Source organism: Ochotona princeps, chromosome 23 (genome assembly GCF_030435755.1).
Source record: "Ochotona princeps isolate mOchPri1 chromosome 23, mOchPri1.hap1, whole genome shotgun sequence".
NCBI lineage: Eukaryota > Metazoa > Chordata > Mammalia > Lagomorpha > Ochotonidae > Ochotona > Ochotona princeps.
The window spans coordinates 5,147,334-5,174,895 of record NC_080854.1 but is presented as its reverse complement, the minus strand read 5'-3'; the positions used below and the strand labels follow the sequence as shown (position 1 = coordinate 5,174,895).

At 40.6% G+C, this 27,562-nt stretch overlaps 1 protein-coding gene across 1 annotated transcript in view; it reads left to right on the top strand.

The window, feature by feature from the left end:
* CWC27 (CWC27 spliceosome associated cyclophilin) overlaps nt 1-27,562 on the top strand; it is a 206,361-nt gene that overhangs the window by 173,211 nt on the left and 5,588 nt on the right. The window contains exons 12-13 of the mRNA XM_004583738.3: nt 4,824-4,933; nt 9,053-9,156. Of these exons, the coding sequence (XP_004583795.2) occupies nt 4,824-4,933; nt 9,053-9,156 (214 nt within the window). The remainder of the gene's footprint in view (nt 1-4,823; nt 4,934-9,052; nt 9,157-27,562) is intronic.

Sequence of the window (27,562 nt, the reverse complement as noted above, 5' to 3'; positions counted from 1 at the left end):
ACTTTAGCAGTGCATTGGTAATTCTGCAGCATGTTGTTTAACTTCCTGTTGATGAAAAGTTTCTGTTTATCTCCCCGCTGTGGACTTTGTTTTCTGGCTGGGTATTTGGGAAATGTATAATAGAAGTGTAGCAGAGACATGTCCAGATGTGGAGGCACAGTGCAGTACGTCTCTCTGGATCCAGACCCAGGGAAACAGTTACAGATGTGCTGACAATAGGATGCTGGACTCTCTGACACTGGTTGTGCCTACAGTGCTGGAAAACAGTTCGATAGCGGGATGATGGACTTATGACTGTTCATGAGGGACCACCCATTGTAATACTGTGGGGGAAATCAGTTAGGGAAGGGAGGGAACTTGGAGAAATCCCAGAGCCTATGGAATTAAATCATAAAAGAATTGAAAAATTTGTTTTCAAATGAAGAAAAAAATGACTAAACCTACGATATGAAGATATTATCAGGGCAAATGTGTTCCCATAACTTTTCAAAAAAATTCAAATCAGAACATTAGTGAATATAACTGAAGAATCCTTAAAACCATTTTTGAAATATACATAGACTGCTCCATGATCTATAAAAAAAGTCATTTTCCCTTCCCCTCCATTACATGTTGCATATAAATGTACAACATATACCAGTGTTTATTTTGGTACTTATCTTTTTCTCAACCTGTTTATTTATTTACATATTCAAAAGACAAAATGGCAGAGTGAGCCCAAGTGTTTCACTCCACAAGTGGCTGCAAAAGCTGGGGCTGAGCCAAGCTGAAGCCAAGAAGCCAAAATTCCACCTGGTTTCTGATGTGAATGACAGGGTGCCAGTACTGTTCCTTCCTCTGCTGCGTTCCCTCTCTCCTCTCTGTATATCTGCTTTTCCAATAAAAAGAAATAGAATAAACTTTTTAAAAAATATTGGCACCAATAAGGGTTTTATTCATTTGTAGCTGAAAATGCAAAAGCAAAGAGCTTCTCTTTTTCTTCTGCATGTTTTTCACTATTAAAACAGACGACAGTTCAAGGATATGCATCAGAATTTGCCCTAGCAGGTTTTTTTTTTTTTTTCTGTTTTTGTTTGTTTGCTTCCTTTTTGTTTTTGTTTTATTTTCGCTTAAAAGACAAGTGTTACAGAGAGGAGAGAGGGAGAGAGGGAGTCATCCACTGGTTCACTTCTCAAATGGCTGCTACAGCCAGCAACCAGGAGCTTCCCTCTGGTCTCCTGTTGGATGCAAGAGCCCGAGGCTTTGGGCCATCATCCTTGGCTGCTTTCCCAGGCCATTAGCAGGAAACTGGATCAAAAGTGGAGCACTCAAAACTAGAACCAGTGCCCAAATGGGATGCTAGCACCACAGGAAAAGGCTTAGCCTACTATGCCACGATGTTGGCCCAGTCCTAGGAATTTGTACATTCTGTCAAAGGGAAAGGACAGAAAAGAAGTATCACTAGGGGGTGGGTGTTGCTGTGCAGTGGTTAATCTGCTGCTTGAGATTCCCACATCCAGCTGGTGTGCCGGTGTAAATCCTGGCTACTCTGCTTCTGATCCAGCTTCTTGCTAACGCATCCTGCAAGAAGCCGACCATGACATTGTGACTGAGTTTCTCCCATTCACTTGGCAACCTTGAACAGAGTTTGGGCTCCTAGCTTTGTCTTGGACAGCCCTAGCTATTGCAAGCATTTGGGGAGTAAACCAGCAGGTTGAAGTTTCTTTTTGTTTCATTCTAGCATTCTATCTTTCAAGTAGATGAAAATAAACAAGTTTAAATAAAAGGAGGGGGGAGGGCGGCATGATAGCTCAGTGGATAGATGACTTTGCAAGCGCCGGGATCCCAAATGTTCCAGCTGCTCCACTTCCCACCCAACTCCCTGTTTGTGGCCTGGGAAAGCAGTAGAGAACAACCCAAAACTCTTGGCTCCTACACCCTTGTGGGAGATCCAGAAAAGACACCTAGCTCTTGACTTTGGGTCAGCTCAGCTCCAGCCATTGCAGTCATTTAGGGAGTGAACCAGCAGATGAGAGATTTTTCTCTCTGTCTCTCCTTCTCTGCAAATATGCTTTCCCAATAAAAATAAATAAATCTTTATTTAAAAAAGAAATATTATTGATTTCCTAAAGGCAGTGAAGCAGGAAACCCCGGTGCATGACAAGCTGTAAACTCTTTGATTCTGGGAGGCCAGTTCAGCTTAATGCCTTCCTGTTCTCTGCAGACTCGCGTTCACTTCATTCATTTGACCCATTGTCAACTTTTTAACATTTGCCACCCACTGTCCTGACTGCCAAGGATATAAGACTTGTCCTCAAACAGTATATTGTCCAGCAAGGGTTAGACAATAGGAAATAGGAAATGACCATAAAATGCAATAAGTGTTAAAGGGTGCTCTGAAGGCTCCAGGGAGAACTGTCTCCCTAAAGGAAGTGCCACCCATACTGAGACCTGCAACTTGAAGAGGAATGTAGTGAGGAAAATGAGTTGCAGGGCTTTTAATGTTCTGCAAAAAACAGACTGGGTAAAGATCAGGGATCAAGAGACCAAGGTTATGGAATCGATGCTATGAACCAGCAGGCTAAGCCACCGCCTGCAATGCAGACATCCCATGCGAGTGCCACTTCAAGTCCAGTATGCTCCATTTCTGGTCTACTTCCATGCTAATACACCTGGGAAAGCAGTGGAAGATGCTTTGGAGAGCCACATATTTGGGCCCCTGCCACTCACTTGGGAGACCAGATGAAACTCTTGCAGTAGTTGCAGCCTTTTGGGGGAGTGAATCAGTGGTTGGAGATATCGGTCTGTCTCTCTTCCTCTCTCAGTAACTGCCCTTCAGATAAACAAACAAGCATTTTTTAAAGGAAAGACTAAAACTAAACAAACAGAATGCACTCGGTGAATAATGACTGTGAGCCAAATGAAAGTGAGTTGAGGTGGATGGAGCAGAAAGGTTCCAGGTGATGAGACCAGGAAAGCATGGAGGAATTCCTCAGATGGGAATCACGAGTCTGAAGCATCTTGGTCTTTATCCCAAGACAATGCAAATGGAATTGATACAGAACAAGATGAGAGGTGTTCAAAGAAGTAAGTAAAGAGAATAATATAAAAGTAAGGGTTTTTTAAAAATTATTTATTGAAAAGGTGAAGTTTCAGAGAGAAATGGAGAGAGAGAAACAAGATTTTCTGTCTCGCCCTTTGATTTGCTACCCAGATGGCCTCAGACAGCCAGAAGCGAGCCAGTCTGAAGCCAGGAGCTTCTTTCAGGTCTCCCACATGGGTGCAGGGTCCCGAACACGTGGGCCATCCTCCAGTGCTTTCCCAAGCACATTAGCAGGGAGCTGGATCAGATGTAGAGCAACCAGGACTCAACCTGTGCCTGTTAGGGATGTTTGGCACCACAGGTGGCAGCTTTACCTGCTATCACACAGCATAGTTCCCTACGTTTTAAAGACCTGTAATAAAGATCACTTATTGAAGTGAGTTTTGTCAATTATGATAATACCCTTTCTTCACTGGTGGTTCATATGGGATACTATATATCAGATATTACCTCATGTCTAATGGTTTCTATCTCACTAATGTGCTGCGTTTTCAGCATTTATAGCTGTCAGTCTTGAAAGAAGAGCTGAATATACAGTGCTTAATGGAATCCATATAAAATTGTCTAAAATAAAACCAATCATTCCTTTCAAGTTCCCTCAAAATCATTTTAGGTAACCACAAAAAGATATCTTGATTCTTGGTTCACACATTTTTTTTTTAGACCAGAAAATCTCTTGACCAAATGACTGATTGTTAATATATTGCACATTCATACTGTTCCTCAAATCAGGCAGCAAAATAGCAAAATCTGGGGGCATGCTTGATTACCTCAGGCTCATCTTGGTTTGCAATTTAAAGACAAGAAAGAGATAGCGTGTTTTGTTCCTTGGTTTTTTATTAATTTGTTTGAGAAGCGGAAAGACAGAAACTCACTGGCTCATTCCCTGGTTGCCTGAAGCAGACCGTTGGGTCCAAAGCCCACTGGAGCTCAGAACACAGTCCTTTCAGATCTCCAGAGCAGACTGACAGGAGCAAAAGGGTCGAAATGATCAGAAGCAGGAGGCAAGACCCGGAGCTGGGCGTTGAACAGGTGTCCCACCTGAAATCCCAGCCTGCCACACTAAATGCCACCCCTGATGTTTGTTGTTGTTTTAAGTCACAAATTTTCATTAATACGAACATCCGAGGATACTTTTTTTTTTTTTTTTTTTTTCCGAGGATACTTTTTTAAAATTTTGGAAAATATATTATGAAAAACTATGCATGGATTAAAAAAACTTTTGCATGCAAATATACCTACCTTTAAATTCCATTTTCCACAAACTGTTCAAACTTTAATTTGTATATACACATGAGAATTTATAAATGTGAATACTTAGGTTGGGGGGAGCTTAAACTGAATTTTATGAATCCAAAGGTTAACTAACCTTAACATGGAATTACTGTAGAATCAAACCCATAGATTAACTTTGTGATTTGTACCTTAGCAAAAATTATGATCCGGTCACTCTCCTGTCTAATGTACTTGTTAGGTCAATTTATTATAGCCAACTTACATAAGCTAAAGTGCAAAAAACCATTATAATAGTGCAACATAGAATAAAGAGTTTTATAAAGTTGGTTAAAAAAGTATCTCATCACTTCCTATCTAGAAGATAACTGGAAGCAGTGGGAACTTAGAGCTTTTGTTTTGGAATTAAATAAAGGAAAACCAATCCCAAATGCTGGGATAAGCGTGAATTAGTGTTCATCCACAGAGCCTTTTCCTCGTTATTCAAAGCATATTCTACTTTCTTCAGAGGAAGAAGATGTTCCCAATGGTGCTGTTGCAGAATACAGAAGAGAAAAGCGAAAGTACGAAGCTTTGCGGAAGCAACAGGCCAAGAAGGGGACTTCCCGCGAAGACCAGGTAATTCCAGGACCGAAATCTCCATACAAGTCATTGTCTTGGATGTGCTGCTAGCCAGAGCCTGATTATGTAACAGGGAGCCCACTGTCACTCAACAGTGACAAAGGATGGAGGCCAGAGACCTCAGCCATCCATATAGTGGTGCAGATTCGGGAATTCTTCCAGATAATTTAGGTGAAAAAGCCTAAAACTTGCAAGTTTCAACATGATATTCCTTTATCAAATACAGGCTTTCTCTGAAGCGCTTTATCTCTAGAAACAGGTGGAAGTTCTCTGCAAGTAAAATCTATGAAATCAAGATGAGGTGCCTGAAATGACCAAAGGCTTTCTGCCAGCCCAATGTCTCAGATACCCAGCAGCTCAGTTCAGCATCGTGCACCAGCTAGAAATAGGACAGTGGCTCTTTGGGGTGACTTTTACTGTAGTAGAACTATATGTTCCAGTCACTCCTATGTCATTAACTTTGGACAGAAAAAAAAAGATAAGACATTAGCTCAACTATTTGGGAGACAGCTGTAGGCATCGTACAAGTCATTGGTGTTTGGTAAAACAGTTCTTTTCAACAGCCCTACATGCTGGAAAGTTTGGGGGCAGGCCGAAATCATTTCATTTTGGCACTACCATAAAAGTATATGAAGACATGCCAATTTAGGCACATAAATGAAACAGGCAAAATAAAACTAAGTTTAAAAGCCCAAGCTTCCTCGGATAAATTAATCTAATCAGAAACTGCATGATAAAGGCACCTAATTACCAACAAGGAAGGATCATGCACCAGTACTTAACATGAAAATAATCAGAGGAAAAATTCAGCAAGAAGTCTGGTATAGGAAATTCTAATTATAGAGAACTAATTTATATGCAGTTTTCAAGAGAAGTGGCACATCAAATGAAATTAAGAGAAAGTCCATTATTACTTGTTTTCGTGGCGACACATAGTCTTCAGAATAGCTGCCGTGGTGACTGTACTACCAGAGAGGTGGAGGATCATTGTCATCTGTGCTGTCCTTTACCCCCTGAGCGCAAATAACCACCTGCATGGTGCCACTAATCTCTAGTTGGTGGTCAGCAGGTGAACACACCCTTGCTGTCTCAGAACCGTCAAGAAAAAAGAGCCAGTGAGACAAGCAGTACCAACCAATGGAGTTGGACATTATGAGTGTAGAGGTATAGAGAACTAAATAAATAAATCATATAACAGTAAAACCTAATGTGTCCAGGCATCTGGGAAGGCCACCCTGAGAAAATGATTCATCAGTAGCTGAGTTTTTAAGACTGAGGCAATACCTACATAGAGACCCGCTATGCTTAGACGGAAAGGAAAGTATATATATATGAAGCCTCTGCCCTCTTTACAAAGAACTAGATAGATCTTAACTATAGCTGTAACTTAAACTAATAAAAAAGGGAACGAAATGAGGCTGTGGACACAAGTCAGAATCAGTCCTTGCAAGCTTCTTTTTGAGTTTAGACTTCCCCTAAGGTCAGTGGGGAATCACCAATGGATGGAACCAATGTGATCTCATTTGCATGTTGCAAAAACAGCTGTTACCTGACCGCCAGGTGGAGAGTCACCAGAACTCAGACCAGCCCTGGAGGAGGCAGGAGCCACCTGGAAGACCAGCATATCCCATGCAGACAGTTCGCCTATGCTGGGCACCTTCAGCAGGGCTCATCCACCCTGGAAACATTTTCACCATACCCAGAACCCATGTTGTATACAGGTGGCCCTTCATCCCGCCAGTAAAAGTCCCAGAAAATTCACTGTCTTAACAGTCAATGTCCAAAAAGAAATGGCTCCTTATATATACTTCATCTGGTAAGGTAGTTGGTTACTTTTGTGGCATTTTCTCTTCTGCCCAGTGGTTGTCCTGACCGTTAGAATGCAGCCAGGAAAATCCAGTGTCAAATTTGGCCAAGCTAAGAAAAGTGAACAGGATGCTGCTATTCACTGGCCCCCATATTTGACCAAATACCAGTAGCACAGTCCCCAAGTGTGCTCCAAAAACTAAGTGCCTTGAATTCTTTCCTTTGTTAATGTGCTTGAGAGGAAACTGAAACTGAAAAACTGAAGTTTCCTCTATTGGCTCACTCCTCAGACCCCTCACAGTGACCAGGCCCGGGTCAGGCCGAAGCCATAGGAGTGGCAGGAATCCAGTAGGCCAAACGCCGGTTCCTGCCTGGCCATGTTGAACTCAAAGATCCACATCTAGTGTGATTGTTTAGGAAGTTTTTAAATTATGTTTCATTGAGAGGTCTTTTTTCTTTTATGTATTCATTCGAAAAATCAGAGATACAGAGAAGGGGGAAGAGACAAGAGAGAGAAATCTTGTATCCACTGGTTCATCCACTAGTTGGCCCCAACAGCAGGGGTTAGGGCAGGCTCCTTGAGGTCTCCCATGTGGGTAGCAGGGTCCCAAACACCTGGGCCAACTGGCATTCAAGCAACACTTTGCCACTTAAACCACAATACCAGCCCCTTTAGTTTCCTGTGTACTCACAAAGACATTTTCAGGTGTGCAAAGTCACGCCACTAAAAAGTGATAAAGTTTAATTTTAAAATACAGATTACTTTTGAAAAAAATATATCCAAATGTCAGCAGTGATTATTCTGAGTGATGAATAGTTTTTTTTAAAGATGTATTTAGTTTTTATTGGAAAGAGATTTATAGAAAGAAGGAGAGACAGAAAGATCTGTCTGCTGGCTCACTCCCAAATTGCTGCAACAGCGAGAGCTGAACCAATCCAAAGCCAGGAAGCCAAGAGCTTCTTCTGGGTCTCCCTCCTCCACTGCTTTCCCAGGCCACAAGCATGGAGCTGGCTGGGAAGTGGAGCCGCCATGACATGAACCAGTGTCCATATGGGAGCCCAGCCATTGGAGCCACTGTACCAGGCCCAAGGAGCAGCTGTTGTTTTACTTTCCTTTTTTCAGTATTTCTACGGTAGCCTTTTTATCATAAAGCAGGTACAATGAAGCTCATATTTTTATTTAATGACTTATCTAAAAGCAAAAGAGAAAAAATGCTTTTGTTTGAAGATTTTGGTCCTACAATCCTAGTGTGATCACTATGGTGTTTCTAAATACTCTCTGGAGCCTTTGTGTGTCCTGTGTCTCCATTCTCCCTGTGATCCACATTTTAAACTATCTTTCACTTGTCTGGTCACTTATGAGGACTGAAGATTTTAGTGTTGAATTCAACATGCCAACATCCTCCTTTGGCCCTTGACTTTTTCATACAGAGGTGATGTTATTTCACAATAATGTGTTCATTAAAACAATAAAATAGAACACCTTTTCTACTGCATGTTCTTTGCTCAAATTCATGAGTAGATTACTAAGGAAACAATATGATAACAAAATTGTAACAATGTCTTCTTCTGGACCACAAAAGGCAAGGAAGCCACGGAAGATATCAGAGTCATGTATTCCATGTACTCAACATTGATATTTATCTTCCTTCTTTCTCCTAATCATAGAATACAATGCTCTCTATATATAATTTTAATACTATATTAGCATATCTATTGCTTGTTTACAAAATACATCTACCTTATTGATAGACATGTACTGTGTTTCCGTGTCTCCATTTGTATGAAGAACTTCTGCAAAGCACATTTTCTGTGTTTCAGAAGCCTGTTTTCGAAGGTATTCCCAGGAATGGAACTACTGAAGCAAGAGAACATGATTAGTTAAAGTTTGCAATTCATATCAACAGCTCTCTAAAGATATTATTCCAGTTTGCCCACCTTCCAACAGTCAAATTTGTTAAATGAAGAATGCCATTTGTTCTCAGTGTTTTGGTTGCGATTCTCCATATCTTCGTGAATTACTCCCTGTCTTGTGGATATTAAAATTTTATAAGCATATATTTTTTTAAAAATGTCTCCTACACAAAGTCATGGTCCTAAAATCAGAAAGCTATAACCTGTCTGTGTGGGAACAGGTGTGTGAAAATCCAAACGGGACAATATCAAGGTTTCTCGATGTAATTGCATCCGGAAGGCAATGTTCCCTTTTTCTTTCAAAAACAAAATGTTTATTTCATTTTCCTACCACATGTAAGATTTTTAAGTTACATTTGTCTGGCAGAAAGTTGAGCGGCCTCATTGTTGTTTCAGACTCTTGCACTGCTGAACCAGTTCAAATCTAAGCTCACTCAAGCAATTGCTGACACTCCAGAAAACGACGTTTCTGAAGCGGAGGTGGAAGATGACGAGGGCTGGTAAGGACTGGGGTGTCTAACTCTGAACAGACAGGCTTGCAGTAGACACTGCCCAGATGTGTCCGCTGTATCATCCTTTTTTTTTTTTCCTCCCGGAGTTTAGCAACATCATTATCGGAGCGTGTCACCCTTTGCTTCATTTCAGTTCAATATCAAGTGAAATCAACATACACAGTGTTCAGTGAACACTCGCCTCCTAAGTGTGTGGTGTTTTCCCAGCACTGTGCTAGCCAGCATACAAGATGCAGGACACGATTTCTGCCCGAACTTTCAAATATTGTGAAAAACAAACAAATAAAAAAACAAGATTCATGTTTAACAGCTAGGAAACAACCTTAGAAGACGTCAGTAATTTTTTTAGACTTTTCTCACAAACACTTTCAAATTCCGTAATCTTATTTCATAATCTTTCTCACTTCCTGTTCAAGTTTATGACCTGCAGGATCCTGGCAACATGTACATAGTTAATTTTATCTTTATCTTTGGATATTTTTCAGCTTCTAAACGCACTGATAAGATATAATGAAATTAATGACATAAACTAGTTCTCTGCTTAGAACTTTATCCTATACTCGCAAAAAAAAAATTTTTTTTTTAAAGAAGAATTGTGTTTTCTCCTCTCACACCCCTGTGTCCTCAAGTTGACTTCTCTTGCAGTGCTGTAGGCCTCCCCACACCTAGCTGCCTGCACCTCCCACTACACCCTGGCTCGAACACAGTGCTGCAAGCAAGCCAATGTCTGACCCCCGCACATGACTCACCCTCTGGAGCCTCCTGGCCACTTCATGTACTATCACCCCAGCGCAGAGCGCTAGCCTCTGTCCTCTCCTGCCAAGCAGCGCCTCCCCCTGCTTCAAAACCATGTTCAAAACTCCCAGACTCCGGGAAGCCAGTCAGCAAGATTTGTCAAGCACTCACAATTGGAGGGTGGAGGAAGAGGGGCTGGATCCACATGAAAAGCGACATAAAAACGCTTAATAAGAAAGCTTATAAACAAGTAAGACTCTGCACCTGTATAGAGCTCAGGAGGTCTGAGGGCATGGTGGTTTTTATGCAATGAATAGCTGCCTAACCTAGGACCCTGAAAGCAGTTGTATATTTCTCCACTAATTTATACTTTCCACATGATCTGGGTTAGGATGCCAATTTTTATAAAATCCTCCATTTCTGACAGCAGGTGTCTCCGACTTTTCCATGTGTGTAAATCTGCATGGAAGTTACTTGGAGGCTTCGTCTGGTCTCTTGCCAGAGGTGCAGGCTCAGGAGGTGTTGATGGACCCGGGGAGATAAATGCATGTTGCATATAAGTTTCTGTGTTTTTTTTTATATGATTGGACAGGTTTAGTTTTATTTTGGATTCCTTTGAATGCCTCAGAATATCTTTCAAATGTTTTAGGTTCAACCACCACACACACAAGAAAATATTTTGCCAAGTCCTCCTCCCCTTATTTTTGAATCCATATGCATTTTTTAAGGAAATATGACCCATGTGTTTCTGATTCATTTACACTTAACTCATCAAGATGGTGTTTTGTAAGAGCAGTTTAATGCCCAATAAGTTTTTTTTAACCTTTTTATAAGCTATTTAAGTCCTTTTTTATTGAACAGGAAAGTCACCAACAAATTCAAGGCCCAGAAGTTTCATTTGAGGCTCTTAGCCCACAGGATTCAAATTTGCTTTCAACTTGGCACGACCATTTGACTTTCCAAGGTTCTTGCGAGCCCCTTGGTGCGATAAACTCTCATTTTGCAATTCTCATTATTTTCAGATATCAACTAGGTATTTTTGAGGGAGGCAGTCTTGGTTTTAATGGAATTTGACCGTGCAATCAATATTAGAAAGCTGAACAAATGGGAACATTTGAGCAGATTGGCAGCAAGGGGAGGGGAGGAAAACACTTGTCAATGGTATTCGCGAATTCTCCAACTGAAGAAAGTGGCAGTGATGAAAGAGGAGCAAGGGTGTTGCAGGAATCATTAGCCAGTCTTCGTGGAGTTCATTTTTGCTCTCAGTTGTCCTAAACGGAAAGTCAAAGCTAGACACTGTGCACCTCCAGAATTTTTGGTTATAATTTGTTTTATCTGCAGTGTACACTACATCACTGCCTTATATCCAAAGCAGTACACAGACTCATATAAAATACAAATTGCCATCATCTAAAGGCTTCTTAGTAAACATAAAGCACTGAATTATTTTAACCTGGTAAGCAGCATCATTGCTGTTCATAAACAAACCAGTTCAGTTTTATCCAGTCGCTGGGGACTTAGATCCTGTCTCATAAAGTATATTCTACTCGGGGAACGAGTCTTATATGCCAAATTATTTATAACAACTATTATGAGTGTGTGGCATGTGCCTGTGTGTTGTGCATAAATTACACGGTTCCCAGACGGTTTTGTAGGTCACGGTTGCCATTCTTCTAAAATGTCAAAGTCAGCCAGCATGCTGTACTCCACTGTCAGGGTCTGTTATCTGAGGTAAAACGATTGCTTCTAAGACATTTTTATGTGTCCGCCTGAGTGGCCACACATCGAGGGATCATTTTCATATTCTGTCAAGCTAGAAACCATTACCAATTTGTTAGGTTCTCTTTTACTTGGCAAATTCTCCTCTTCACATTGTTGGCTGAGCTGCTGTATTGGCATGGTACATGACAGCCATTTGGGTACCATTCAGCAGCATTCTACTTTTTATGCAAAATAATGATACTGCTAATAATAGAATTAAAAAGAACAAAGGTGGAAAGAAGAGAGAAAGAAAAGAAATATCCTAGTCTAAGCAATGTGTATAGTGTTTTGGTAATTATTCCCAGATTTCACTAACAAGACTTTTAAAGAAGTATTGTTAATATATCTAACGTGTGTGATAGACATCTTTCACTCAGTTAGTAGGATTCTTCCTTTTTTTCTATTTAGATGGCCAATAGTTGGTGACAGTTTAGTTTAGCAGCTAGAGGAGTCTCTGTGCCTCTTTATTCCCAAGTCCTTTAACGTCACAAAACCCTTCCTCCAGCATGAATTGTATAAAGCGGAAGAGACCTGTGGCAGGCAGCATCAGTCGGAGGACTCATGGGACCAGGCGGATAGAGGCCATTTTCCAGTTTGGGTGTCTTTAGGTAAAGCCTGCTTAGTTCCCCAAAAAGGGTGTGAGAGAGCTGTGCCTACCAAGGCAGTGGGGAGTCTTATAAAAAAGGAAGGTGCTCGTTACACAACAGTGTCAGCATTTCCAAGGGAAGGGGAAAAATTAAACCTGCCAGAGTAGATTATAGACCTGTGAATAGAAGATACTCACTACTATGCTCCATTGAAAACTTCTTTCCAGGTTGTTAAATTTACAATTAACTTAAGACGTCACAGCAAAAAAAAAAAAAAAAAAATTGTGTGTATATGTACACACACACACACATATATACACATATGTATATTAAACAGTGTGAGGGCCTGCCCCGGCCCTGTCTCATCTTTTCCATCCTCTACACCCTCAATACCACTTTCTTCTGTCATACCTACAATGTTCAATATGACAATAATTAGAGAAATGCTAACAATTACATGGTTGCCTTGAGAAAATACTTGTCAGTTATTGTGTTGGTTAAAGAGAATGTTCACTGCAGAAAGATCAGAATATATAAGTAAAAATGCGTAAGTAAAAAAAACGGGATCCCAAAGATAAATGCCACTAAATTATTTATTTGTATTAATTTATATTCTTGCTACTAAGTCTATGAAAGTATCTTCATACTATTTATATATATTAATTTGTCATTATAGACAAAATATTCTAAGCAGACTTGAAATCACCTACTACTATAGTGAAGTTACTCTTTACCGTCAGCAAGACTAGTCATGCAACATTTTGTTTTATGATTTTTCTGTTTCATATTTTTGCCTTCAAACAGCCCTTTACCTGTTTTCTCAGGATAAATTTCTAAACCTGGAATTGCTTAGTTAGTGAACATGCATGTTAAGCTGCCACTAAATATTTCAAATGTTCCTCCCAAAATATCACCCCAACTTATACTCCCAAGTAAATATCATTGCACGCTTGTCTTTTGGGCTGTTAGCATTTCAAGAATTAATTGGGGTCCTCGGCAGTGTTTAGTGAGAGAGAATAACACCTCAGACGCTGTGTAATTTGGAATTTGTAGGAGCCAATACACGTGCAGCCTGGCTGGTTTCTGTTTTAATGCCACTGTGCAGGACTTGGGACGGCCCCTCTTCTCAGGGGTCTCCCCACTGAGTAGCCTTGCTCTCGACTCTGAAAATCTCTCCTCACTTACTGCTGCTAGAACGGCCGTGTCTGGATTTTTTGTTGTTTTTAAGTTTTATTAGTGCACCTTGCCTTGTGTTGAAAACCAGGTTTACGCATCAGACAGACAGTTGATTTCTACTGGAGATTGGTGTTCTAAAGACCAATATTTGTATCAAAAAATTCTAAAGCCATCCTCTGGAGATAGATAACAAGGACCAGTTTTCTCTATGTCCAAAACCATGACATTGTAATAATGCATAGGTAAAAAAAAAAGGTTATTTATTTTTACACTCGGCCAATGTCGTATTCGAGAGCACAGCTTTGTCTCATTGCCTATACTGACCAAGCTTTAAAACACCCATCACTTAATCCGTTCTGTGATCTCTGGGTAACTCAGTGAAGGGTCCAATGACTGCAGCCAGATGTTTTCAACGCCTTACTATACTGAAGCAAAATGTTGCCAGGAAGGATGGAGGTCATAAGAAGGCAGCGTATATCCAAGCCTTGAATCCCTGACACTCCTGAAAATTACTAAGAACCCCCAAGGAGTGTTGTTTACATGCATTACGGTAATCAATATTTCCATCATTAGAAATCAAAACAAAGAAGCTTTGAATCTCCTTAAAATAATTATATACTCATTACATGGTAACATAAATGAAAATAATTAGATCTACAGAACAGAAAAATGTAGTGGGAGTGATATTGTCTTCTTGATCTCGAAAGTCTGGCATAAAAGGAATAGTTTGATTTTTTTTTTTTTTAAGATTTGCTTTATTTATTTGAAAGCGTTAGAAACAGATGAATGCATTCACTAGTTCATCCCTAAATGGCTAGTATGACCACAACTTGGCCAGTCTGAAGCCAGGAGCCAGGACCTTCCTCCTGGGTCCTTTGCCACACGCGTGCATAAGCTGGAGCCGTTCGGTGCAGCGGCCATCCTCTGCCACTTTCCCAGGCACGTTAGCAGGTTGCTGGATCAGAAGTAGAGCTGTCAGGACACGAACCAGCATTCGTATGGCATGCCAGCGCCACAGGCGACAGCTTTACCTGCTGTGCCACAGCGCCAGCCCTAGAATGGTTGGATTCTGGTATCTGTTCATTCTGTCTGTTTTCATCTCATATATCATAGATTCCCTGAAGAGTTCCTGAAGAGGAGCCTGACAAAGCCCACCCAGTGGCCACTGGGACCTGACTGGGGTTCTCTCCCTTTGTTTAAATTCTCAAAGCGTTTGGTGTGCGCTTTAGGGCCCTAGCAGTGTCTTTACAGGGTCTCTCTCCATCTCTTCACCATCTCTTTATCCCTTTTACCCTCCCGGGCTTCCCTGTTCCCTATCTCCCCCTGGACCATCAGAGGTTGACCTCTGCGGGGTTGCGCCCCGAACCTAGCTGCAGCTGCATCCTAATTCAGGGCCTAGAGGTGGTAACCAAGCCAGGGGAGAGCCACAGAGTTGTACCGCTCACCCTGGGGGCCACAGCTCCTCCGGGAGTTAGCGCCAGTACGCCTCCTTCCCTCCTTTGGTGAGCTTCACGTCCTCACCACGCTGCTCCCCGTGGAACACCTCTGCATGACCAGCTCGGCGTCTCACCCGGCTGTGCAGATGGTGCTACCTGTTCAGAACTTTTCTGCTGTTTTTGGTCCTTTTTTTTTTTTTTTTTTAGAAAATTCAGCAGTGCTGAATTCTTCTTAGCATGAATCACCTTTTTGTTTGTTTGTTTGTCTTGGAGTGCAGCACCTTTGTTCATTTTCAACATTTGGATTTCACTCATTTTAATGCAGGGAACTGACTTAAGGAATCAAACTTGATCATTGAAGAATTGTCATTGAATCCTCCTGAGAATAGGCTGTGGAAAGCACTGTGCTCTGCCCGGTGTGCCCGGGTTAGGGGAGCATCCTCAGGTCACGGCTGTGCGGAGGCTGACGGGTATGGAGGTTCAGGGCCCACTGTGCCCTGCCCCCGCGGTCCCCTCACAGCCTCCGTGAAAGACATGCCCATGTGAGCTGTGCTGAGGGGCTTCCTTTGGAAGATTCACATTCTTCTTGCTTGGTGTGGACCGGAGGCCGCTGGGGCACAGAGGCAGAGCAGGCCTGGAGGTGGTGGGGCTGCTGGCAAGGGGCACAAGCCTCAGCAGGGGCGGATGGTTGTGAGCTGTCCAGGGGCTCTGAGCGCCCCAGCTGAGAGGTGCTTCAGCAGAGGAGAATATCTGGAGCCTTAAATCAAGTTAATAAAACCTGTTTGGCTCAATTAATCTGAATGAAGCAATACTGGTAGTTCATAGGGTCAGAAGGAAAGTGTATTTTGTTATAAGAGCTTGTCGCTAAATAATCTTTAAAGAACTTGATCTGTTTTTTATTCACTAGTTATAAAGTACTCCTCCTCCTTCTTGCCAAGACTAGGAAGCCCCCCCCTTAAATAATAAAATTTCCACTAAGTGGTACAAGACAAACACTCAGCTCTCAGCTTTGGGGGAGTAATAGTTTTTCAGTAGTTACCTGTAATTGTGCCGTATGTATTCTTTATTAAAGCTCTAAAACTTTTATTTAGTTCAATGCCAGCCTCAATCCAGACACTTCTTTTATTTCCAGCCTCAGTGGTACTGATTCTTACAATTTAGATAAGTAGTCATTTGCACTCATTAAACTGCTATTACCTTACAGGCCTATCCCTGCTTATCAGTTGTGGGTGGGGTTTTGTTTATTGTTGTTGTTGTTGTTGTTAAAATGTGCTTTGAAGCATACAGGGACCATGGCAAGTAGTATCTCTCAGTGGCGTAAAAGCCACAGCACACTGCATGATACAGCTCATTCTGATAGGTCAGACTGAGTCCATTTGAACATTTTGAAAGCTATTTTTATTTTTAATGTAAATTGTGAGGTTTGGAATGTAGAATAAAGTGGATATGATATTTATGCCCCTTGATTTGTAGTCTACTATCTCAAGTGAGATAAGATAGGTTTCTAGTTAGAACAGATATTACAAGTGAATTATGAAGTGCCTGTACAGTCATTTGGCAAGAAATCCTGCGTTCACATACAACTCTTAACTCTTCTAATATGGTTTAATCCTTCCCAGTGTAATTTGGGACTGTTACCCTCCTGTTGCCGAAGAAGAAAGTTGGGGGTCAGTGGTCAGAGGGTGTAGTCAGTTGTGACCGCAGGGACCCTCGGAGAGTCTGCTGCAGGGCCTCTTCAGTATTTATTAAGACGTGAGGGTTCTGCATTCAGCGACCGTTTGATCAAGTTTGATTCCTTAAGTCAGTTCCCTGCATTAAAATGAGTGAAATCCAAATGTTGAAAATGAACAAAGGTGCTGCGCTCCAAGTGGCATTTTGATTTTTAGAGGGTTTTTTTGGTTTCGACATTTCTGAAGTTGCTTTCATGTCAAATATCTTCTTTTCTTTTAGAATCGCTTGTTCAATATATTTCTAGGCAAATGACAGTTTAGACTAGTTGGTGAGATCATGCGAAATGATAGAATAGGAGCCACTTTCACCTAACTGTAAAGTAAGCAGCCTTCCTTTTTAAGCCTGTTTGTTCTGACTCTTCTGCTAGTAAACCAGATGTTTGCCTGTGCCGCACGTCAGGTGTCCCGCAAAGATGTGTCCTCTCTCATCTCATTTAACCCTCACACACAGTTAGCAGGACCCGTCGATGAGGAACTGGGGTAGATTTCCCACAGCTCCACCCGATAACTAGTTTTATTCCCATTTTCCCATTCTATAAATGAGGAACTGAAAGAAATTGGGTGATTGGCCCAAGATCACACAGCAGTAAATGATGGTGCCACTTGGCGCAATTCAGAAGCCCCTTTGGTACTGGGAAAAGTAGCCTCTGCCGACAGTGATTGAAGCAATGATCGTCAGAAACGCAGGGTCTTGGGGAAGGATCAGTTTGACTTTCACCAGCCTTTGATCCTCTGTAATGTCTTCCGGCTGTCAGGTCATTAACCTTTCCCTTTCTCAGCTTTCAGTGTATTATCAGAATTTTACGCATCATGAAACATTCTTTGCAACATCTCTTTTGATGACTGCATACTTTTCCATCGTGAACATATAGTTTACTTAACCTGTGTCCTTTTTTGGAAAAATGTTCCCTGTTTTTTATCCTAAGTCCTTCTTTAATGACCAGACCTGTATTTAAATATTTGCAAATTCATTGTGATTTCCAAAAGTAGAGACAGTGCTGACTCAGTCTATTTTAAGCTATAATTTAAAATGAAAAAAAAAAAGTTATCTGTTCACTTCAGTGAATTTTAATAATTATATACACTGATGAAAATACCATCAAAATAAAATACAGCTCGTGGATCACCACCAGAAAATGCCCTCAGGCTCTTTGTCAGCTAATACCCCCTTCAGATCAGCAATGCATCAAGTCGCATTGTTGCCAGATCACCTTCCAGCAAGGTGAATCATTTTGAGCTGCATAGCAACTTGTCTTCGATTTCTGCTTACACTCAGTGTTATATGAGTGTGTGTGTACTTGTAATCTAGTGTAGATAGCTTGTGTGCATATAGTAATCTTTGCAAATGAATACCTTGAGCTAATTTTTATTTCTTTGCTTACTAGTAAAGTTGAACCTTTTCAGTATGTTAACTGGACAGCTATGTTCCCTTTTGACGCAGTTGTTAATTGCTGAGTCTGTAATGTTTACATATGTCTCAGTGATTTGTGAAGCTCTTAAATGTTAAGGATATTTATTGTTTAAAATATGTTTGCCAGTTTGTAATTGAGTTGCAGTTTGTTTATAGAGGTTTTGTTTTGTTGCATTGCCAAATTTGTCCATTGTTCCTCCGTGCTTTCTGCTCCATCTGTAAACCCATGATTACATAAAAACCTAGTTATGTCTTTCTCCAATATTTTAACAGTTTTATTGTCTTATCATCAATTTACTTTAAAAATTCACCTGCATTTTGTTTGATATTGTGTGTTAGGACAATATTGGAGTTTTGTTTCTATTTTTCCAAATTGCTACACACCATGATGCTCTGTTTTTTACAGATATAAAAAGAGTCTTTTGTTTAGGTCAGTCTTACTGTTTTACCTTGGATCTTGTTGTTTTGTCTTATTTTTTTTACCTTTCCCTTTAGCATAAATACCTCGTCAGTTGATTCTTAGAGCAATAGAATACTGTTTGCTGTCTGGTAAGACAAGTTGGGCCCTTCTTGCCCTATACCCATATTTATACCTAAGTGAAGGAAGAATGTGCTGTATTCTTATTTTCTTTTGGCTGTCCACACCTGGAAAAAGCTTAAACAATAGGCCATGGAATCAGTGAAAAGGCCCCATTATTTAACAGGTGGCTGCTACCTGAATTGCAGCCCCAGCGCCAAGAAGGAAATAATTAGTTTTTAGACAGACCGTTCAAAGTAATGGAAAAGATCGCATGTGGAAAATAAATAGCATGAGAAATAAAAAAGAATGAAGTCTAAAATGTTTGATTGCTGTTTTCTGGTAAAGGTATATAAAGGTTTTTATGAGAAGTTTGATCCGAAGTTTTTCCATCTCCTTGGTACACTTGACCAAAAGCACGGGGAATTAACACAGAGACAGAATAGAATACATTCCCTAATCCCCCTGCATTGTGAATCCCGAGGACGTCTGTGGCGGTCACACAGGTCACAAAATTGTCTTCCAAACTATTTGTCAAGAAGCTTTTCAGTTCTGAATTGCTTACTGTCCCTTCTCTCTGGTACTAACACAGATAATCTAGTTAAATGTAATCTTACTGTTCTGTTCTAGATGTAAAATTTGGCTGACCAAGATAAGTAAAATGTTGGAGCTGAGCCGCTGTTTTAGTGGAAATAGAAGTTAAAGTAAAAAAGCTTAGTTTCACTGAACATTTACAAAGCACTTTTAATCCTATCAAACATAAATTATAAACGCTGTTAGTCCTAGAAGCTGGATGTCGTGATGCCCACATTCTATAGGCAGAATCTGAAGTACAGCAAGGTTAAATAACTCAGTCGAGTTTTTGTAGCTGAAACGTGGCAGGCCTCAGAGATAGCCAGGCACGCTGGCTCCATCATTGATGCAATCTGTTTTCAATAGCATTCTCTCTTGTTTATGATTTTGTATCACTTATTTGTAGTATATTTTCTGCTTGAAAAAAAAACATTGCTGGCTGGCTTATATAGTGGAATTTAATGGCTCAATATTTCTTTTTTTTTATTATTATTTATTTTATTAATTACATTGCATTATGTGACACAGTTTCATAAGCTCTGAGGGCTCAATATTTCATGACTTTCTGTATTTCATGACCATCATGGTTTCTGCCACTTAAGTAACAATTTCTCTAATTTGCATATTTTCGATATTTTCCAATAAATCACTGTTGTGATTTGTTTTGTGTTGTAAGTATAGTAAAAAGGGTCAAATAACATCAAGATTTTAGTAACTCTCAAAAATCTTCTAGTCTTCATTAAGTAATGGAAGATGTTAAACTCATATTCTTAATATTGTATCCCCCGTGTTACTTGAGAATTAAAATTTGGAAAGTTATCTGGAACCTTGTTTAACTTGACAACAAGTTCATGCCACATTCGCCCATAATATTTCATTGGAATATAAATAGTAGAGTGGTTTTGAGTATGGGACTTAGAACTGAATTTGAATCCCAACTTAGAAATTTACCAGCTGTGCGATCTTGGGCAAATTGTATTACTTTTCTATCCATTTTTAAAAGCGTAAACTGAGGATACTAATAGTACCATCTTGTTAGGTCAGGTTGTGTATTAAATGCGATGCTATTTTTAGAGGGTTTAGCAAGGTGTCTGGAACAATCTGTCCTCAGTGAATGCCTTTTTCTTTCCCAATGCCGTCTTCAGTTTTAGCCATGCTGGTTTTAAGAACTAACTTCTCTGTACTTGACCACTGTTAGTAAATCTATGGAGATGATTATTGGAACTTATATAATATTTCTACAATATTTAACCACTTTTATGCTCTCTCTTGGTTAACTCTTGACTCACAATGGCTTGCTTAACTTTATCTCGTAATCCTTAACAATCTGAGATAAAAGAAATTTAACATCTGGTGTTTTTTTTCGGTGGACGGTAGTATCTCATTAATAAATATTGGCTTGGTTGTTGAGGCTAGTACTAAAAAAAAACAGGGAGTGAAGAGGAAACATATGGAGGGACATCTCTGTAAATATCATTTAAATATAAAGCAAAACAGAATCATCACTTTGAGGAGCATAGAATTACAAGCTCAGTATAATTTTGTAAAGGTTTATTTTCATTTGAAAGTCAGATTTACAAAGAGGAGAGACAGAGAGGAAGATTCTACATCCACTGCTTCACTTCTTAAGCAGCCACAGTGGCCACAGCTGAGCTGATCCGAAGCTAGGAGCCAGGAGCTTCTTCCGGGTCTCCCACATAGGTGTAGGGTGCCACGGCTTTGGGCCTTCTTCTGCTGCTTTCCCAGGCCATAAGCAGAGGCTGCTGAGATATGAACCTGTGCCTATATGGGATCCCGGTGTGTGCAAGGCAAGGACTTTGACCACTAGGCCAGCGCACTGGGCCCAAGCTCATTGTAATGTAAATGTTTTCATCCCATTTCCCTTTCTCAGTCAACTTGTAAGGTAGTGATGAAATGAAGCAGGAAGGATTAGGATTCTGGAAGAATTTCCCTGGTGTTTGTTTTCTGCAGGGACAGTAAATGCTGCAGCCCGAGAGCAGCGTGGTTCTTTGTAAACAGGTCCCTGTCGGCCTTGCTGGCCCTGGCATGCTGATGATTTTCATCCTACACAATCTCTCCTGTCCCTCAACTCATCTCTGGTTCTGTCTTCTTCTGGCAGACGGAAGTCCATCTGTGTTGACGCTGTGTCTTAAAACCTGCTTCTGGCGTGTTGGAGAAGTATACTTTGTTCACAGATCTAATTGAAGAGAGACGGTCACAGGGCCATGTACTCCAGCGGCCTCCAGGCTTTTGTGATGGGAAAACACCATCTACCCTCAGTCGTCCTCTTGGTCCACTGGCCATGGATTAAATGTTTTGGACTGAGCAGTTAGCTAAACCCCAGGTGTCAGAGTGCGTATTACAGATTTATTCTGGAAAGCTGCCACATCTTACCACGTGTGTCCTGCTGAGCACCAAGTAGATAAACCAGAACGCCGAGAGACTGTACATTCCCCTGTTAGAGTCTGAAAATTACATGGTTCACATGTGGTCCAGCAATATTCAAGATCTTCTAAAAATACTCTGAGAAGTAAGGTTTTTTTTGTGTGTGTTTTGTTTTGTTTTTAAATAAGGGAAACAACAAGAGGCATTTTCTAGAACTGACTTTTCCAAACCCCAAACTGTGGGGGCAGTATTAACATTCCTTTCGCGTTCAGGACAAAAGAGAATTTTCCATGTTAGTGGTGAACAGTGAAAGAACGTCCACCAGTTTTCTGTTTTCCAAAAGCCAATGTCTTGGTTTTCGTAGCGTTCTGTTTTTCTTTCCTTATTTTTATTTGTTCAAGTATGTTAGAAATTCTGTTTCTGCTTTTCTCCTGTGAGTGTTTAGATCTCTTTTCTGAGTTTTTTTGTTTTTCTGATTTTTCCCCATGTCTGTTTTCCTTTGTTTCATTTAAGTCCCTGTGTTTCCCAGCCTGCCTCTGGCTTTACACTGTCCCCTCCCTCCATGATTCCTTTGGCATCTTCCATTTCTTCCTGTCCTGTGCCACCCTGCTGTTCTGAACATAAAGTGGGACAGGAACCTCATTTTCCAGAACTTTTGTTGTTACATACTTTGATCTCAGGACTTGTAAAGACCTTGTCTATTGGCCTGTGTCTTATAGGAGTTACTGAGATCTACCGGTTGATGCGTGTTAAAAAACAGAAACAGAACTAATTTCCTAACTCTAACGATGTTTTAGATGTTTGTGAAACAGGAACACCAAGTTATTTATAATCAGTGATGGAGAAAGCCCTGAAACTAAATATTCATAGGTTTTTACCTAGCAATTATATTTTGAGACTTAAAGTGTAGACATAAAAGCATCCAACTGATAGTCTGAAACACTCCAGAAATCATAAGAAAATAACCAAAATGCAACCATTTTTATTTCAAATAATAGCAGAAGTGAACAGAGAATGACAGAAGGAAAAAATAGTAATGACAGGATGAACCTGTTTATTCTAGGTGTGGTCATTTGGCACAGGGGGTCAAGAAAACACTTGGGAAGTATGTATTTCAGCTTGGAGTACCTGAATTCAAGTCAAAACTTTACTATCTTATCTTTCTTTAAGCTAGTTACACCCTCGGAGGCATCAGGTAGCAGGTCTCGTTCCTGGATTCCCGCCACTTCTCTGAGAGAACCCGATTGGTTTTCAGGCTCCTGGCGTCAGCCTGGCCCAGTCCCCAGTTGTCTGTGGGCATTTGCCATTTGCACATGGAGCAGCTCTATCTGACTTTCAGATACTTTTTCAAAAATTCAGTAACACTTTAAAAAAAGATACTGAGTTACAAGAAGGGATTTTTTTGTTTGTTTGTTTCTAAGACTAGTTTATTAAAACCCGGAGTTACACAAACAAAAGGGAGAGAGTGAAAGAGAGAACGAGTGTCCAGTCGCAGGTTCACTCCCCCACATGAACAGTGATCCGGGCTGGACCAGGTCAAAGCCAGGATGCACGCACTTCTGGATGTCCCACACTGGGTCCACGCTCTGGGGCCATCTGCTACTGCTTTCCCAGGTGCCTTAGAAGGGAGCTATTTTGGAAATGGAGTAGATAGACCTCCAACTGGGGCCGATATAGGATGCCACCCCTGCAGGCGGTGGCATAACTTGCTCTACCACAACTCCAGCCCCAATTTGTTCTTTTTAAAAAATGTTCAGACTGCTCCACTTCCCATCCAGCTCCGTGCTTGTGGCCTGGGAGAGCAGTGAAGGATGGCCCAACATCTTGGGGCTCTGTACCCTCGAAGGAGACCCAGAAGATGCTCCTGGCTCCTGACTTCAGATCAGCATTGCGGCCACCTGGGGAGTGAACCAGCAGAGGGAAGATCTTTGTCTCTCCTCTCTGTATATCTGCCTTTCCAATAAAGAAAAAATAGATAAATCTTTTTTAAAAATAATGTCATTATTCTTTATATGCTTCATTTTAGTTCATTTAAAGCGAACATGAAAGGTTTGTGCCTTTGGGTTAGTTGTGATTTCTTAAATTTGTAAGAAGTCCCAAATGTCTGTTAACATAGTTACTAAAATCTTTTGGTCTTTAGTCTTCATTAGCAGGGAAAGTATCGGTGAAAGTACCTGTCGTATTTAGGTTTAGAAGTTTGCTAAATTTTGAATTTGGATCCTGGCTTCAGCTCAGTAACCATCTCTGATCTACAATAACTATTCTTTGCTTAAATGTAAATTAGGATGAATAAAGGGGGGGAAGTTATTTTCCTATGTAGAGAATTCAATACTAGCTAATAAGCATTCTAACTAGATATAAAATACACAAAAATCAGTCATTACTTTAAAATAATCACTTAGAAAATGTTTTCTAAAACAACCTAATTCACCAAACATAAATTTCTGACAATATACTTAAAGAATTATCAGAAGCTTTATGTATATTAAGGAAAACTGCCACCCATTATAAAGATAGATGGGTATGCGATTTCTAAAATATTTTTAAATTTTTTTGAAGATTTACTTATTTATTTCCGCAGCAGAGTTACAAAGAAGAGACACAGAGTCTGCCATCTACTAGTTGGCTTCTCAAGTGGTTCCAGTGACCAGGGCTAGGTCAGGTTAAAGTCCAGAGCCAGGAGCCAGGAGTTTCATCCAGGTCTCCCACATGGGTGTAGGGACCCACACACTTGTGCCATCCTCTGCTGCTTTCCCAGGCTATCAGCAGGGAGATGGATCAGAAGTGGAGCAGCCAGGATATCAGCCAATGCTCACATGGGACCCTGGAGTCATAAATCACTGCCTTACCGGCTAGGCCACTGTGCCAGCCTCTGAATATTTTAAAGATAATGTGCATTTTCCATGGACATTTTTTTTTTAATTATTTCTTTGGAAGGCAGAGTTACAAACAAAGGGAGAGACAAAAAAAAAAGAGAGAGAGAGATCTTCCTGTTGCCTAGTTCAGTCCCCAAATGATGACGAGCCTGGGTTGGGCCAGGCCAGAGTAAGGAGACCTGGACTCCGTCTGAGTCTTCCATGGGGTGGCGGGGACTCCGACACCTGAGCCATCTCCCACTGCTTTCCCAGGTGCATTAGCAGGGAGCTGGATTGGAAATGGAACCACCAGGACTCAAGTCAGTAGCTGCTGCACCACAACACTGGTACAAATACTTGATTTTTGTAAGGAAAAAATAATTTACCTCAGATATTCTACAGCCCCAAAATAATCCAAATAGAAACACAAGTACAAGGAAGGAGAGACACATGTGAGTAGAAATAACCTAGCAATTTTAAATAATAGGAATGGGGGAGCGTAACTTCCTCCTGTGCAGCTTTGTTTATCAAGATGAAATAGAAGACTTATTCATGTAAAAAGATACTTGAACCATATAGTTAGATAAGAAAAACAAATTATAAAATGTATGTTTTCATTCTGATCCCTTAAAAACTGCATATCCACAATATATATTCATGCATTTATAGACAATTGAAAAGAGTACGTAGGAGGTAGTATGTCTATGTATTTTATAGTAGTTATGAATGGACTATAAAGTTACAAGTAATTTTTGTTTATTTTTTCTTTTTGCCTCTCAGGAGACTATATTTGCAAAAGAAAAAATATAACAGCAAGGAATATACAATAGGCTATGAATATTATAAAAATAAAATAACATTTCTGTAATCCTTGACCCTACAAGTAGTTTCAGCTGTTTGAACAGCTCAGCATATACTGGAGGAAGGACCTACTTAGAAATTACATATCCAAACCAACAAAGTTAAGATGCAAAAATTTATATGTAAATGATAATGTATATGGAAACACTTGACAAGGATTTGTAGTGTAATATAGAAGTGTATTATAAAAAAATACACTGTTATGGGGTGAATTTTGCACTACTCCCCTCAAACTTTCTATGTTAAAGCTCCAACTTCCAGCATAATGATATTTAGAAAATGGAGCTTCTGGGAGGTACTTAGTTGGGAGAGGTAACTTAGATTTAAATGAGACCGGGAGAATGGGACTGTGTTCCCACTTGGCAGGAAGCAGCCAGGGCCAGTTCTTGGTCTCTGTGTGTCTCTACCACTCCCTCTTCCTCCTTTGGTCAGCCCACACACTGAGCAAAGGCCACCTAGGGACCCCGTGAGAAGGCAACCCCAAAGAGATCCTCACCAGGCACGAATTCTCCTGGCATCTCCATCCTGGACTTGTGTCTTTAGAACTTTGGAAAAGTAGATTCCTGCCATTTAAGCCGTGGTATTGTGTTGTAGAAGTCTGAACTAACCAAGACACATACCCAGAGTACAAAGGAAGTGAAAAGATAAATATTTAGACTCTTCTTTGCGCATTACAAAGCCCTTTTGAAGGCATGTTTGATCTAATCACGTATGGTAAAGTAGGGAGCACCTGACCTTCATACCGTCTTTACATTGGAGGGAACAGAGTCCCAAGAAGTAATAGGACTTCCTTATAGTTAGTAGCTGAATTGTAACTCCCACTTGGGTTTCCTCAGAAAGTGTTACTGAAATCCAAAAACAGGAAAAGCCCAGGGCAAGCAGAAAAGACTTTTTGCAGAAAATAAGACTGGAACTGCTGACCAACAGCAATGGGAAAGAGGTGGCGGGTCCTTCTGGAGAAGCCAGGAGGACCAAGTATGCTGTAGCACAACAGGATATGGCCCTTTCACAGGCTCCGCCACGGGCTGCATTTGCAAATTGTTTTGTCTTGCTAAGATTTTCCTTTAAAAACAAAGCAAGCAATAAAAGGCTGGTTTTGCTTTTCAAATACAAGTCTCTTTTCAAGCCACCACACACACACAGAGACTTAAGCACACACTTGGGTTTGTGGTCCATAGACTGACAGAACGAAAACTTTAATAATAAGTAGGAGCCATTTAGTTGCGTTTCTTAAGAATTCTAATTTAACAGAAGACTGGAAGCATTTAACACCACGCACTAACAGAGTACACAGCGTGTATGTGTATGGCAGAGTTTTACAGAGACACACAAGGTCTTTCAACCCACATAAGGCAAGCCGTGTAAGGACAATACTTGCATCCCCCACCTCCAAGACCGCGTGCATGTGCACACAGGGCAACCATCAACCTGGGCTCAGGCTAACTGACCCATTTGGGAAGGACAAGTCTTGGGTTTTTGTAGTTAGAGTTAGTAGTGGCGGAAATACTCTAAGCGTTTTGGGTACCAGCCTTTTTCACTGGTATATAGAGTTTGAAAGGTGAGTTACTCACTGATTTGGGAAACCAAGAGTTTACAGATATAATTATGAAATAATTTGGAAATATTTTTTTGCCTCAAAACAAACTTAACTAATTCCATTTTTCCATGAACATTCTGATATATTTGTCTGTATTGTGTGTATTGGTATGATCAAGAGGAAATATAAACAGGATCAGAACACTTTAGGAGTGACTAATTCCTCAGAAGCATTTATTTATTTAGTTTATGTATTATTTTATTGTTGTAGTTTATGTAATGTTATATTTTGTTATGTTAATGACGATTAAAATATTTATTTGTTTGTTTATTTATTTATTTATTTATTTACTTACTTACTTACTTATTGGAGGCCTTCTTGCCAAGCATTGCTAAGCAGGGCTGTTACAAAGACCAGTACAGGGCTCAATGCGGTAGCCTAGTGACTAAATCCTCACATTGCATCTACCGGAATCCCCATATGGGCTACAACTCCTGTCCCAACTGCTCCACTTCCCAGCCAGCTCCCTGCTTGTGGCCTGGGAAAGCAGCAGAGGACGGCCCTAAGCCTTGGGACCCTGTACAGGCATGGAAAGAACCTCCTGGCTCCTAGGTTCAGATAGGCTCAACCCCAGCCATTGTGTCCACTTGGGGAGTGAACCAGCAGATGAAAGATCTTTCTCTCTATGTCTGCTTCTCTCTGTATATCTGTCTTTCCCTAAAAAAGTAAATCTTTAAAAGACCAGTACAGCATAACCATCACCCACCATATGGTCCAAAGTGAGAGGAAGAAGTAAAATAAAAAGATGGATAGAATTCTCCAGGAGACCG